The sequence below is a fragment of the Haematobia irritans genome, chromosome 2, assembly GCF_050003625.1.
Source record: "Haematobia irritans isolate KBUSLIRL chromosome 2, ASM5000362v1, whole genome shotgun sequence".
Lineage (NCBI taxonomy): Eukaryota > Metazoa > Arthropoda > Insecta > Diptera > Muscidae > Haematobia > Haematobia irritans.
In genome coordinates, this window is record NC_134398.1 from 231176075 (window position 1) to 231191652 (window position 15578).

Sequence of the window (15578 nt, forward strand, 5' to 3'; positions counted from 1 at the left end):
AAATCCTGCAGGAAGCTCTTTAACAAGGCAAAGTCGACCAGAGCCCCTGAGGACTGGGACGCTTACAAGAAGAATCTGAGAGGATACAAGCGAGAACTGAGAAAGGCTCAGCATAACTCTTGGAATGATTACTGCAGCAGTATTGAGAATACGTCCCAGGCTTCCAGACTACGGAAGGTTCTAGCATCCACCAACTCCGCTCCAGGTTTCATTAAAACATCGGAGGGCAATTGGACAACGACCAGTGAGGAGACGCTGCAGGTACTATTGGACACACATTTTCCTGGAAATCAGACGGTTGAACCATGTACTGGCCATGTACAGTTGCTCAGCGGTCGTTTCCTGTCGAGGAAATTGTATCGGAAACTAGAATAAGATGGGCGCTAAATAGCTTTGGACCACTCAAATCCCCCGGACCTGATGGAATTACTCCGGCGGAGTTACAATCTGTAACTGACAAAATTATCCCCTGGTTGTCAGTGATATATAAAGGATGTATCAACTTATCATACATCCCAGGAAAGTGGAGGGAAACAAAAGTCGTTTTCATACCTAAAGCGGGAAAAGCCTCTCACTCGAGGGCGAAGGATTTCCGACCAATCAGCTTATCCTCATTCCTACTTAAGACTCTGGAGAGGATGATAGATTTTTATCTTAGAACTAGCATCGATTCAAGGTTGTTCTCGAAAGGACAGCATGCATACTCGAAGGGCAGGTCTACTGAGACCGCACTACATGAACTAGTCAGCTTTATTGAAAGCTCACTATCTGTCAAAGAATACACAATCGTGGCGTTTCTAGACATCGAAGGGGCGTTCAATAATGTCCATCCGAGCTCGATATTAAATGGACTGACAACTCTGAATGTTGATCCATGTATACTCAGGCTGTTAGACGAACTGCTAATGAAGAGACGTATTTCAGCCACACTAGGACAAGCAAACATACAAAGGTATGTGAACAGAGGCACTCCCCAAGGAGGAGTTCTATCACCTCTTCTTTGGAATGTTGCTATAAATAGCCTTCTGGTTACTCTAGAAAAAGAAAGGATAAAAGTGGTGGCATACGCAGATGATGTGGCTCTGGCAGTCAGGGGAAAATTCCCATCCACAATCAGAGATATTATTCAGAGGGCCCTCCGGATGACTGAGAAATGGGCGAAATACAATGGTCTTGGGGTAAATCCTGCAAAGACAGAATTAGTCATGTACTGCAACGATCGCAAAACTCCCACGGTTAGGCCTATTTCCTTAGGGGGTATTGAAATTCCCTTTGGTGAATGTGCAAAATACCTTGGCGTTATTTTGGACAGGAAGCTGAACTTTAAGCTTAATATTGAAGAAAGGGCGAGAAAGGCAACTGTAGCTTTGTACTCGTGCAAAAAGGCAATAGGAAAAAAGTGGGGACTGAAACCAAAAATTGTGCATTGGCTATACACGGCAGTGGTTAGACCTATAATGCTATATGGTGTTGTAGTCTGGTGGCCGGCACTTCAGAAACCGACTTGTTTAGATAAAGTTCAGCGTATGGCGTGTTTGTGTATTTCAGGCGCATTCAGCAAGACAGGAACAAATTCCCTTAATGTCGTGCTGCATCTATTGCCTTTAGACATTTTGGCCAAACAGTCAGCTGCAACAACGGCTGTGCGGTTGCGCGAACTATCGCTGTGGTCGGAAAAAGGTTACGGTCACAGTTCTGTCCTCAAAATAATGCCAGATGTGCCTAACGTAGTGGATTACACTTTGGCGAGTCCACTTTTCGACAAGAAGTTTGAGACTCTAATCCCCAACAGTGAGGCGTGGTGCACACAGACCCCGGGGAATAAAGAATATATAGATTTCTACACTGATGGCTCCAAATTGGATGGACAAGTGGGGTTCGGAGTATATTCTAATGATCTGGAACTTCGAATAGCGAAAAGATTACCTAATCACTGTAGTGTTTTTCAGGCTGAAATATTAGCAATAAGAGAGGTGGCGAATTGGCTGAGAAGTAATGTTCCAAAAAATGTGGGCATTAATATATACTCAGACAGTCAACCTGCAATAAAATCCTTTGACTCTGTGTTCCTCAACTCGAAAACGGCCATCGACTGCCGCAAATCTCTCAATGAGATGGCTGAGCAGTACAATATTCACCTAATATGGGTGCCTGGCCATAGGAACATACCGGGGAACTGCGAAGCGGATGAGTTGGCAAGGCTAGGGACTACCTTACATATTCCAGGGGAACTAGAATTTGTTGGTATGCCCCTAGCTACCTGCAAGCTCATGCTACGTGAGAAGGCTGTTATGATGGCAAATGTTCGATGGGAGAATTGCAAGGGTTGTAACGACACCAAGCAAATATGGCCCCATTTCAACTTAAACCGCACACTAGATATGCTAATGTTCTCGAGACGTCAGATATCACTCCTGATATCTGCTATAACGAGTCGCTGCCCGATAGGCGATTTTGCAAAAACTATTGGCGCGAAGTATAATGACTATTGTATGAGCTGTCATGATGCGGAGGAAAAAGAATCAATTAAACACCTCTTGTGTGAGTGTCCTGCATTTTGTGTAAAGCGCAAGCAACTTTTAGGAGCATATAGCTTCAGATTACTGGCGGATCTGGAAAACGTTAACTTAAGCAGTCTGCTACTGTTTTTGGAACAATCTGGTTGGTTCAACAAAGAAAAATAATCAAGAAGGTTCAGCGGTTAAAACTAGAAGTGCCCATATGTAATAGGTACTTTTAGTTAATGTGGTATCACAATGGACTGAATAGTCTAAGTGAGCCTGAATCTTAATCGGGCTGCCACTTTAACCTAACCTAACCTAAGTTCATGATGGAAATTTATTCGTGAGCGTGCGTGAATGTGAGCAATTCTAAAACGGGCGTGCGTGTTCGTGCGTGGATGAAATGTTGAATTTTTGAGCGTGCGTGAGTGTGCGTGAAAAATCCCTCACGCGCACACCTCTACTCTCTATTTCACTAAAGCCATTTTAACTTTATTTTAGTTCATGGAATTATTATGTTTGGAGAAAGTTTCCATTACTCTAATAACTCGAAGAAAAAAACATACTAAAATTCGTGTCATTCAATTTCTTCAAATTTCTTTAAATTTGTAAATTTACATCATGACATTTTTGCAATTTTGAACACCAAGTTTTTCCTTCAAACTACAAAATTTTCTTTAACAGGTGAAACATCTAAAAAATTTCTTGGATTTTTCGAAAAATATTTACTTATTTTTACGACATGGCCGCATATAGAGAAATAAATCTCTATAAAGAAAATTTTAAAAATTTGACGGAGGACACATGTAAAGTTTTACAAAAATTGTACCAAAAATTTTTAAAAACAATACATTTAAAATATTTGGAAAATGTGGGTGAAACCGTCGTGATGGTAAGTTAACTTAAAATATTATTCATTTTTATTAGCATATTTTAAATTATAAATTTTTATTTATTTTCAAACATAGGAAGAATATAGGACGAATTTGGAAGACTTGCTAATGGAAGCAAATTCGTTTCTAAACGAACAAGCTTCCAAATTCATTGAGATTCGGTGTCTGTATTCTCAAAAAAAGGCCGATAAAAACAAAAAAAAAAGAAGACACACGATCCAAATCCAGGTAAGTTTTTTTATATATATATATATAAATACATAAAATTTTGACTAAATTTTCCATAGAAGTGATCGCCAAGGAGGAGGTGATCGCCGAGGAGGAGGTGATCACGATGGAGGAGGAGTATTTGATCGACGAGGATTTGGAGGTGATCGCCGAGGAGGAGGTGATCGCCGAGGAGGAGGTGATCGCCGAGGAGGAGGCGATGCCCGCGGAGGAGGCGATGGCCGAGGAGAAGGTGATCGCCGAGGATTTCGCCGAGGAGGTGGTGACCGGTACACACGATCGATGTAAGTATATTTTATTATAAATTTTTTATAGAAATCAAATCTTATTTTACTTTATAGCTTCATGCAATGTCATCACCAATACCAATTTTTGGCTTCGAGCCGCTTCGATTCGAAGCTACGAATCAAAAGGGGAGAAATCGAAGAATCCATTTATTGAATATGCACTTCGGTAAGTTTTTTAATTAATTTGGAGTTACGTTTTTCCATTTTTCTTTTTTTTTTACAGTTGGAAACAACGAAATGGAAATTTGTGATTTTAATAAATTTTTGTATAAATATATATATAAAATATATATTTTTTTGTATAAATATGTATAAATGTATAAATTTTTCTAATAATTCTAATAATAAATTTTTTATGAGTCTGAGACTGATATTTCGATGTGTTACAAATGGAATGACAAAGATAGTGTGTCTGTCTGTATGTCATTAAAATCGAGAGCGGACACCGTTGAAGGGAATAATTAAATATTCTATATGATGACAGTGCTATAATCATATTATTATTACTATTATTTCTTTAATTATGTATTATTAAATACCAAGAAGCACAAAGATAGAATTTTTATTGTTTATAAAAAAATAAAAACTAATTTCTATATTCGATAATCTTTAGCACGGCAGTATTCACATTCAAAATACACGAAATACAATCAAGTCACGACATAATACGCTTCGATATTAGATTGAATTTCAGGGAGGCATTTCAAAATGTTCAGTTGATTTAATTTCGATGCCAAATTTGGTTGGTGATACGGGAAGAATAACAAGGCTCTACGTTATGCTGTATTTTACATTGATCAAAAGCATCTTAATGAGCTTCCATACGACGAACGGAGCTCAATGTTAATGATTCGGATTCGTCTTTGTGAGATTATTGTGTTGCTCTCTATACTGCGAATGGCAAAATCGCGATTTTTAGTAAATCAGAAAACATAATCGGTGAAAATGCATACAGTGAGTGTCATAACAAAATCGTACTGCCCACAAATAAATTCGTGCAAAATTAATAATATTGAATAAATGACATGGAACTAAATTAAATAATTTTCTCGAGTAAAATATGTGTGAAATGTATGGCCTCTTTAGATCCTAACAGTTTCGTCAGGTCTGGTTGTGGATAAACTAAACCTATTTTATTGGTATTTATAAACATTTGTTTATAAATGATTCTATTCGTATGATCTATTGTTCACTTCATTTTAGCCTATATCATCTATGTTGCTCTTGATAAAGGGTGATACGGTCAAAATTTGAACAAGGAAAAACGCGTGTAAATCGGTGAAATCGTTTATTTAAAAAATCAAATTAAATTTCTTTTTCAAGTTCAATTAGTATAAAATTCAGGAAAAATATTCAGTTAGGCTTTCGCTTTTCTAAATCCGAATTGCCGGGCCTCACGCTTGACACCTGCCATCAGATTTTGTACAGCCACCTTGTCCACCTTCTTCGCCGCAGAAAGCCAGTTTGCCTTGAACTGCTTCTCGTCCTTAGCAGTTTTTTTGGTCTTCTTTAGGTTCCGCTTGACAATAGCCCAGTATTTCTCAATTGGGCGGAGCTCTTGTCCTTGGGAACCACCTGCACGTTGTTGGCGGCGTACCACTCCATGGCCTTTTTACCGTAATGGAAAGATGCCAAATCCGGCCAAAACAGTACGGAACAACCGTGTTTCTTCAGGAAAGGCTGCAGACGTTTATTCAAACACTCTTTCACGTAAATTTCTTGGTTGACAGTCCCGGAAGCTATGAAAATGCTGCTTTTCAAGCCACAGGTACAGATGGCTTGCCAATCCAGATATTTCTTTGTGAACTTTGACAGTTTTATGTGCTTGAAAATATCTGCTACCTTTCCCCTTCCTTTTGCCGTATAAAACTCCTGTCCCGGAACTGCTTGTAGTCACCTTCACCTTTACACAGCAGCGCCAGTCCAGGATTACAGATTAAAAAATTTACAGATTACAAATTTAAAAGAGAATTGTTTCTTAAAAGAATCCTTACTTGTATTCTCCGCTTCACAAAATCTTTTCAGTGTACCTGTACAAATTGACTTCTCTGTGGATTTCTGTTGACTGGGGAAAATTTAGATATAGCTCCCATATATATTTTTTTTCTCCGATTTGGTTGAATTTTTGCCTGCCAAAGTTGGTTGAAATCGGTTCAGATTTAAATATAACTTCCAAATATATGTTTTTCCGATTTCGACAAAAATGGTCAACATTTTCCTTGCAAAATCTCCTTAGCTTAGCCGAAATCTTGTAAAAATGACACCAATTTTCCTAAACATTCATGTCAGTCACACATTGTTGTGATCAAAGTCGCAATCGCAATGTCAATCGCCTTCAAATTTGGCACTTGTTCCTAATTTGGGTCAGAATAGAACCCTATTGATTTTGGAAGAAATCGGTTCAGATTTAGATATTGCGATATAGCTTCCATATATATGCACTTATATTATTTAGCACTCACCACCTAAGTTATGGCTTAATTCCGAACCATATAATAATATATTATATAAAGGCAGGTACTCTGTTCGGTTTTCGCGTTGAAACTCCATACAAAACCAAAAAATGCGAAAAATTTGCGAAATTTTTTCCATTTGTGTTACTTTGTTTTTTTCGTGTTGAAAAACTGACGTTTATAGCACGGCGCCATTTGCAATGTGAATTAAGAAATAATTTATTAATTAAAAACTATTTGTGCGGGTTTATAAATCAAACACGGACCATATTTTTGTTCCGAAACTATACAAAGGATCAAAGGAATAGCAGATCAATTGCCCAAGGAAAAATAAAATGTTATTTTGTAAAAACAAGCAACAACCACCAACTTAATCCAATATCGCTCCCTATAAAATAGCGCTCCAAGCTACCTAAAAAACGCCGATTTCTATGTGCGAAATAATGGTTTCCATAAAAATTTTTCGCAAGAATGAACATAGTACCGGCCTTTAGAAATGAAAAATTGGTCAATGGTGAAAATTTATTTTGTGGTCAATGGTGAAAATTTAAAATCACCTTTCTGTACGCCAAATTTTGGCGTACAGATGCCAAATTTTGGCGTACAGAAAGGTGATTTTAAATTTTCACCATTGAGAAAATTTTTACAGTCTCGTTGCAAAAGTGTGGTAACACGAAAAAGCGCGAAGTGGAAGGAGAAAAGAGAAAAAGTCAAGTAATCAAAAGTCATAAAGCAAATACATTCGGCCTAAGTAAATTTTCCCACTGACATTTAACGTAGACAGAAAAGAATAATTGAGTGAATACTGACGACTTTGAAAGTGCTGCACCATGGATTTAATTAATTAATTTGTATTCCAAGAACATGATTACAGCAATGACGACGTATCCATGAATATGTAAAAAGAATTTCTGGTATTGGAATTTAAAGTCAGAATTGGTCTGACTTTCAGGTTTATGCCGTAATCGCCAGCAAGGTGGTTTATTTGCAAATCAAATCAGTGATCGTTTGCATATCGATAATACAGTGAGGGGATACCACCACCAGTTCCACTGGATGTAACCGAGGCATTTGGCGAAGGATGATCTTGATCCGATTTACGTACAAATTTTAACATATCCTGTTGTTGCTGTTGTAGTTGTGTTTCCCCCGTTGACGATGTATGATGGCTGTTCAGATGATTGTTATGGATACCGTTTGTGGTTCCACCGTTTTGCTGAATATTTCTCAAACGTTGCTGTAAATGGGATTGGTTACCACCGTTTTGATGTTTTTGTTGTAGATACCGTGAGGCACTCGAAGGATTTTTTAAAGATTCTGGTATGTAAACGCTCGAGAGCTGTGGTATTTCGGGTGGGTACTTTAAATTTAGGTTGTTACTCTGTGAGGGATCGGAAAAATATGTTGGATAGGCGGCGGAACTAGTTGGGGCGGAAATGGCGGAATTATTTCCGTTACCGTTGCTTAATCTTTGAGAATTCAAATTTTTTAATATTCCCGTATGCTGTGGCTGCGATTGGACGATGTTGTTGTTCGGTTGCGGTGGAGGTTGATAACGAGGTGGTATTGAGTGGGCTGGAGCCTTTAGATGGCTCGACGATTTAAGGGATTGCAAATGGTAAAAACTTCTCCTATTGGCGGGATTCGTTAATTGTTCGTTATTAGCGGCGGCCGTAGTACTGATGGCGCCACCAGACCCAGTTCCAGAAGCCGTTGTATGCGTTTGTGTTTTACTCGCCAACGACTGAATGGCGGCGGACGGTTGATGTATTGTGGCTACCGTTTGTAATTGATTCCCTTGGGGTGGTTGGGTATTTGCAATGGCAGACGTAGATCCTGTCGATGTCGCAACCGTTATATTATGTTGCTGATGTTGGTGCTGCTGTAATGTTGCTGAGGGTATGAAAGATCGCCTTTGATGATGTTGCGGTGCCTGCAATTTACTTATGCCGTTTGACGTTGTCGACGAAGATGATGCCTTCAAGTTTGTGCTATGCTGTTGATGATTGTGCTGCTGCTGTGAATGCTGCAGGCTATTGGGAGAAGGTTGGTGAATATGTTGATGACTCGGGTGGGGGTTAGAATTATGCGAAAAGGTTTTACTAGACGATGAGGAGGATGTTGCAGTCGTTCCTGCTGCAGTTGCGTTTGCACTCACAATCAAATTTCCATTAATTTTGTTTGTGTTGGTAACGGCGGACATTGTCAGTCGTTGTGTTACCATTTATTATCGCTGTGTGGTTTGTGTGTGTGGCAAAAAACTCCACTCCTTTTCAATGGCCTAAGGGTATCTTTTCGGGGGAGAAAAAAACCCTTCTCAAAGTACTTCTCTGGAAACCATTATGTCGTCTGTCGGGATGCATGAACATAGTCTATATCCAAAAGACCTACAGACATCAGCAAAAACCTAAAAAGAGAATACAAAGAAGACAATTATTGCAATTAGCGTATGATGCAAGGCTGTTAGGTAGATAGCGAGCAATCCAATAAACCACCAGCAAAAAGCTAAATAACTAACAAACCCACCAGACAAGGCATACCATCTAGATAAAGTTTTTTTTTTTTGGTTTAGGAATTTCAGGCTTAATTTTGTTGTCAGGGGGAAAAATTGTTTATTGCATTCAATCCATTGAAGAAGGTTTATTAACGGTTGGAAATGTATCTGGTGCATAATGCTTTTGCTTTACACCAGGGTTTTTATATTTAAATTTAAGAATCGTCTAGTTTTGATTACATCGTTATTGTAACGGCAAAAAGGACCAGATGTGTTCCGGTCCACGATATTTTAAGCGAAGAATGAGTTTCTGAGTACTCAGATCTTTTAAACATGTACCTATAAGTGGTGTCAAATACTATGTTACATTCCTTGTGATGTTCTCTTGTCTCTGCTATAGCAACATAAAATTGAAACTACTTATCGAAATTATTCAATGAAAAATGTTTTTATTTATTTAGGGAGTTCTTGGATTAGGTTTCTTTGATTATGAAATAAACTTGAAGACTTACTACTGGTTTTGATTCTTTTCAATTGGCTAGACCCTACGTTGGGTATTTGGGGACTTCTTTTCACACGCGTAGAAAACACATGATTGTCCAATCAAACTAATGTGATCATAATAAAAGCTGTTATAATCTCGTTTAAAAAGATTTTTCTTTATACTAAAGAAATATGAAAATGTTATGATCTAACACAAAATATTTTTTAACTGTTGAAAAAGGCATCATTATCAACAAATATGTATGATCTCAAATAAAACAGTTTTTATGATTGGAAAATAACTTTAAAATGTTTTTGAATGGGTCGATTTTCCAAAAAAAACTCTGTTCATCATTTGTTTGGAAAATCCATCCCGTGACAAAAATTTATTATAGATTAATATGTAATTTAAACAACGTTTTACAATCAATTATACAATGTCGTCAAGAGAAGGCGATACAAATGTTGCATAGAAAACATTCCGATATGGTATAGAAATGGTGACGCTAATGGTGGTGCAACAGTAGACGAAGATGTACCAATAGAAAGTGAAATGGGTCTTTAATTATTTCACATGTAGCGAGTGAGTGAGCAAATGTAAAACTGAAACAAGCGACTTGATAAATTCCAACTTACGTCTGAGTAATGACTACCTTTGACAAAAGGCACCATTCAATTGCAACAGGTAAACAAACAAGCCAGCTTTCGACTGGGAATCACTTAACGGACCAATCACTGGGAATTTAAAAATTTGATTTGAATGTTTTAAGCTTTGTAGCAGAATTATTTTTCTAGCCTACCCGCCTTACCCCCTCTAATATAAAATACTTTAGCTTATGTTTATGTTAACTTTTATTTTATTTACATCTTCATGTTAGCTAACATTCTGAAGTTCAATCGGCTTGATAATTATGGTCAACATAGGTCAACGAAAAGTTTAATTGAAAGTGTCACTTCAAACGACGATATGGGCAAAGCAAAAGGAAGCACTTCAACAGAATGTGGAAAAGGCTCTCGCAGTAGTAGTAATTGGTCCTTCAACAATGCATTTATCACGCATTTATTTATTTCTATTGCGTTGGTGTATTCTCTCAGAGAATTTCATTCATGCCAAATCGTTTATGGATACCAATAAAAGGTGGATTGTACTTCAATATAATAGAATATATTCGAATGTTGAAATTCATATAAATATCCATTGCAGTAGCGAATATTTGAATTCTTTGCGTTTGCTCTTGGCTCGGTTTACGGCAATATCCGGTGTGGATCGTTGCTTTATGATTATGACAGACCAATGGCATGACCCAATTTACAACAAATATTTCTTCCAATATCCCCGTCAACCAATACCAAATTTCTACTTAAAAATCAGCGAATCGGAAGATTTGATGGCACCACATTATCAGACGGTGCGTGTATTGAAACAAATAAAAAGTCTAAATTGTGACCTACATTTCATAACACTTCTCAATGGAATGCAAGTGAAACGTTTACTCATATTTTTGGAGAAATATCGAGTCTTGAATACAAAGCGCAAATTTGTTTTCATATACGATGACCGATTGATATCGGAAGATATGTTGCATATTTGGTCCAATATGATATCGTCCGTATTCATAAAGCCCATGCTGAATGATAGGTAAGTGAATGGAGAAACATTTTAAACAGTGGTTGAAGTTAATACGAAAATTGATAACAAGAAATGTGTGATTGAGAAGGATTCCATGGAATGCCCCCAAAAATATGGAATAAAAATTGATTCAAAGAAGACAAAACCAAAAGTATTCCACATCGATTTGGGGTATTTTTTGGCGGAGGAGATTATGTCATTCAGGGTACTTGATTTTTCGACATATAACCTCCGACTATCCAATGATCTCAATAAAACATAGGAGTTGCCATTATTTTAAATAAATCTCCAAAAAGTTGTAGAAAAATATGACCGGAGATTCTCGATGTATTGTACCACATTTTTTGGGATTTTACAATTAATCACAGGCAGAAAATGAAGCCGCCGAGTCGCACTGACAATTTTAGCCACCGCCGACCATTTTATGCATATTCGCCGGCGGCGTCGATGCCGGCGAATATGTCGACTCATCTCGACTCAAATTTAGCCGCCAACTAATAAAAAGTTGAACCTTCCACCCACAATCAATCAGTATTAAGTTGCCATAATAATTTTGCAATAATTTAGCTCAAAAAATTTTAATGAAATGTAAATTTGATTGTCAGATTGGTTGTACAATTAATCTTACAAAATTCGAATAACTTCAAATTGATTTTACAATGGATAATTGTTCGCCACCGAATAGACAAAATTATATCGGCTTAGCCGTCAAGCCACTGCTGGAGGCAAAAAGTCAGCCGCTGCCGACAAAAATGGGTCGGCTTCGTTCTCTGATCACGGGTAAAATAAAATTCGAAATCCAGTAAATAGAATCTCTAAAAAGTTGTAGAAATAATTTGAATAATTTGAACCGCATTAAGTTATTCGACTTACAGGTTAGCCAGAGCCGGTTTCCGTAACAAAAACGCGGCACTTGTTGTTTTTCCGTATTCGGACTTGGGGAAATGCTCCACCTTGCCAACGTATAAAGTACAAATAGAGAACCTCGACATTCGATCGGATAGGAGTTCCTCCCGATTATATGTTTAGCTCAATGATTAAGCCTCCGTTTTAATAGTAGAGTGGTAGTAGTCGAATGATAACAAAATTAAAAAAAGAGAATATGAACCACTGCTAAAAATAATTTCAATAGAAAATACATAGGGATTGCCATTATTTTAAATAAAATCTCCAAAAGTTGTCGCCATAATCTTATAGTCTGGACCGCGTTAACTTATCCGATTTATATATTAGCCAGAGCGGGATTTAGAAACAAAAACGCGGTACTTGTTTTTCCGTGTTTGGACTTAGTGAAAATCCTCTTGACAACGTATAAGGAGGAAATTCGTTATAGATACCTCGACATTTAATCGGGTAGGGCGTTCTTCCCTACTATATTTTACCATTAATAAGAGAATAGGATCTCAACCTTACTATACTTTTCGGAGTCGAACTTAAGACATAGTCCCGTGGTAAAGATTTGAATGTCTGAAATCTTGGCAGAGAAAGGGGATATACCTTTTGCACCGCTTTTGAAAAAATTTATGACAGGGAACGTAGATGAGCCCAGAGAAGGATAGTAATCACCTCAACGTTAGGTTAGGTTAGGTGTAGTGACAGCCCGATAATTCAGGCTCACTTAGACTATTCAGTCCATTGTGATAGGCACCTCCTTTTTATAGCCGAGTCCGAACGGTGTTCCACATTGCAGTGAAACCACTTAGAGAAGCTTTGAAACACTCAGAAATGTCGCCAGCATTACTGAGGTGGGATACTCCACCGCTGAAAAACTTTTTTTTTGGTGTTTGGCCGAAACTGGGTTCGAACCCACGACCCTGTGTATGCAACCATTGCACCACGGTGGCTTCCTCAAACATGTATCAAGAGCATTATGTTATGTTTTGACGGTGAACATATAACAAGTTTGTCGCAACCATGTTATTATTTTCTCGTCATATATAACCTGCTTGCCGAAATCAGATACATGATTTCCGATAAAATAACATGGCTGCGAAAACCATGTTACATGGTCACCACCAAAAAATCACATTTTGCTCTTAAAACATGTTTGAGGTGATCATATTCCTTCTGTGGGTGTGACTTCGGCAAAAATTTTATGTTTATGTGAGAAAATAATATTTTTCCGATAAAAATACTCACACTCCAAAAAGAAGATTATTTTTGTTTGAGGTAATAATATTCCTTCTCTGGTAATATAACTGACCGAATTGTTCAGAAAACAAAGATTGAGTTTTTGATGTAGATTTTTAGTAACCTTGCGAAGAGATTTCCTCAGGTCACGGATTATTAATATTTCTATTTCTCTAAAAGTTTCCAGCTGTCTACAATAGCTTTTCCAAATATTTTGAATGGCTTCGTTGTCACAAAGCAACTTGTTACGTGGTCACCGGGTAAAAAATTGCGGAAACGTGATTTATTTCCCAATACATCATCAAACCTTCGAGGTAAGTTAAAGCAAATTATAAATTCTCAACAAATATTGAAAATTCCCAACTCCATTTATATATTCGCTCTCTTAAGGACATACATTACCCGTGGCTGTGTTTCCCCATATTCCTATGGTTTTTGAGCCAGATCACCAACGTGGCAAATCTTATAGTGGTGTGGAAATTGATATTGTTCAGACATTGGGCCAGGTTATGGATTTCAAGCCTTACTTCTATAAAAGTCCCGATAGTGAAAAGGAGCGATGGGGTACAAAGCTTCGAAATGGATCTTACAGTGGTCTAATAGGCCAAATTGTTAGAAATAGTGATGGAATTTCTTTGCATAATCCTATTAAATTTAGCGTTTTTTCTTACAGCATTCCAATGCAGCCGCCATTGCTATTGGGGATTTACATATCTTTACCGCTTACAGTGCAGTTTTGGACTTCAGTCGACCCCATAGCTATGAATGTCTCACATTTCTAACACCAGAATCGTCCCAAGACAATTCCTGGAAGACCTTTATACAACCCTTCAGTGGAAGTATGTGGACTGGTGTTCTGCTTTCGTTGTTCTTGGTCGGCATGATCTTCTATTTACTCTCCTTTGCCCATGCTTTCCTTATGGGGAAGAAATCGTCCAAATTCAATTCCAAGACATTTTTTGTACTCTTACGAAAACGTAAATCAACTGGTAATCTCACCTATTGGAATCAACAGTTCCAGGATGTCAAATTTCGACGTTACTTGAATCAAATGACGGTTGCCAATAGAAATGAAGACATATTCGATAATTTTCCGAATTGTATTCTATTTACCTACTCGATGTTAATGTATGTTGGATTACCCAAAGAACCTAGGAATTGGCCTTTAAGAGTTCTCACAGGATGGTATTGGCTCTATTGTATATTAATAGCGTCCAGTTATCGGGCTAGCTTCACGGCCATTTTGGCAAACCCCGCACCCAAAATAACCATAGACACTTTGGATGAGTTATTGCAGAGTCGTTTAACATTGACAGTTGGATCGGTGGAGAACAAAAAACTATTTGAGAATGCTTTCGATCGAATTCTCAAGGAGCTGGGTACCAAAACTGATATTTTAGTTGACATCACGGGTGTGGTAAGTTGAATATGAAATTAAGAGCACCAAGTTAAATATTTGTTGTGTCCATAAATGTATTTTCGTCATCAAAAATTTATTGGTGAAGACTTAGTAAGCTTACTTTTCCATTCCATTTTCTTTAATCTCAGACAGAAAAAATTGCCAAAGGTTCATATGCCTATTATGACAATCAATATTTTCTACAACATCTACGCTTGGTATCAGCTGTTTCCAACGATGAGGCTGACATTGTACACATGATGCGAGACTGTGTAGTTCGAATGCCTGTCGCTTTAGGCTTAACCAGAAATTCGGCCTTAAAACCGCATATAGATAAATATATCCAAAGATTAATGGAGGGAGGACTACTAACGAAATGGTTACACGATGCTGTGCAATATTTTCCAGAGGAAGAACAATCATCACCAGAGGCCATCATTGATTTGCATAAATTTTGGAGTTCATTTGTACCGCTTTTATTTGGATATTTTTGTGGCTGTATAGCCCTGGCCTGTGAACATTATCATTATCGAAAAGTTGTAATGCGGCATCCCTTATTTGATAAATACAATACAAGGTTATATTATAACTTTAAACGCAAGTTTCCCGCTAATTAAAAACGATTTACTTTATGGAAATGTCTTTAGTGGTCTCAAAATACCCATTTTTTTGTAGCATTATCTTTAAGATTATCCCACGGCCCAGAAAAAAACCATAGTATTTAAGCATATCATATATTTTTACACAATTATTTCTGTTGTATAGTTAAATAATTGTCTTCGAATCTATCATAAATACGTATTGAAAATAAAATAGAGAAATGAAATTTAATGTTGTTTTTTTTTTGGAATTCTTGTCTCTTAGGTACATTACAATATTTTACTGTTAAAAAAGAAATACACACAAATTAAATGTAATGTGGTCTCTTTATAATACCATAATTAAATAAACTAAGTTTTTTTATTATAAGGCTCTAAATTATAACAAAATGGGATGAAAACTGAAATTGAAATTACTCTGAGCCAAAATATTTTGAAAAATATTGAATATTAAACAAAAAAAAACAAAAGTGAAACAAAT

The 15578-nt window shown here is 37.2% G+C and overlaps 1 protein-coding gene and 1 long non-coding RNA gene across 6 annotated transcripts; one reads left to right on the forward strand and one right to left on the reverse strand.

The window, feature by feature from the left end:
- Positions 1 to 4578: 4578 nt before the first annotated feature.
- Ir68a (Ionotropic receptor 68a) lies at positions 4579 to 15324 on the forward strand. Of its 5 annotated transcripts, none has more exons than XM_075297836.1 (7): positions 4579 to 4863; positions 10218 to 10477; positions 10544 to 10978; positions 13280 to 13413; positions 13490 to 13710; positions 13773 to 14516; positions 14648 to 15324. In XM_075297836.1, exons 2-7 carry the CDS (start codon positions 10383 to 10385, stop codon positions 15113 to 15115), a joined length of 2097 nt encoding a protein of 698 aa, XP_075153951.1. In that variant the 5' UTR covers positions 4579 to 4863; positions 10218 to 10382; the 3' UTR covers positions 15116 to 15324. The 5 variants fall into 5 exon arrangements, with proteins under 5 accessions (XP_075153951.1, XP_075153953.1, XP_075153952.1 ...); XM_075297834.1 differs by lacking the exon at positions 4579 to 4863 and adding an exon at positions 7542 to 7682; XM_075297835.1 differs by lacking the exon at positions 4579 to 4863 and adding an exon at positions 10005 to 10024.
- Positions 5416 to 6966, reverse strand: LOC142227355 (uncharacterized). The gene is made up of 3 exons (XR_012719828.1): positions 6372 to 6966; positions 5904 to 6286; positions 5416 to 5812 (listed from the first exon to the last, which is right to left on the reverse strand). It is a non-coding gene; the product is annotated as an uncharacterized LOC142227355 (long non-coding RNA).
- Positions 15325 to 15578: the final 254 nt, after the last annotated feature.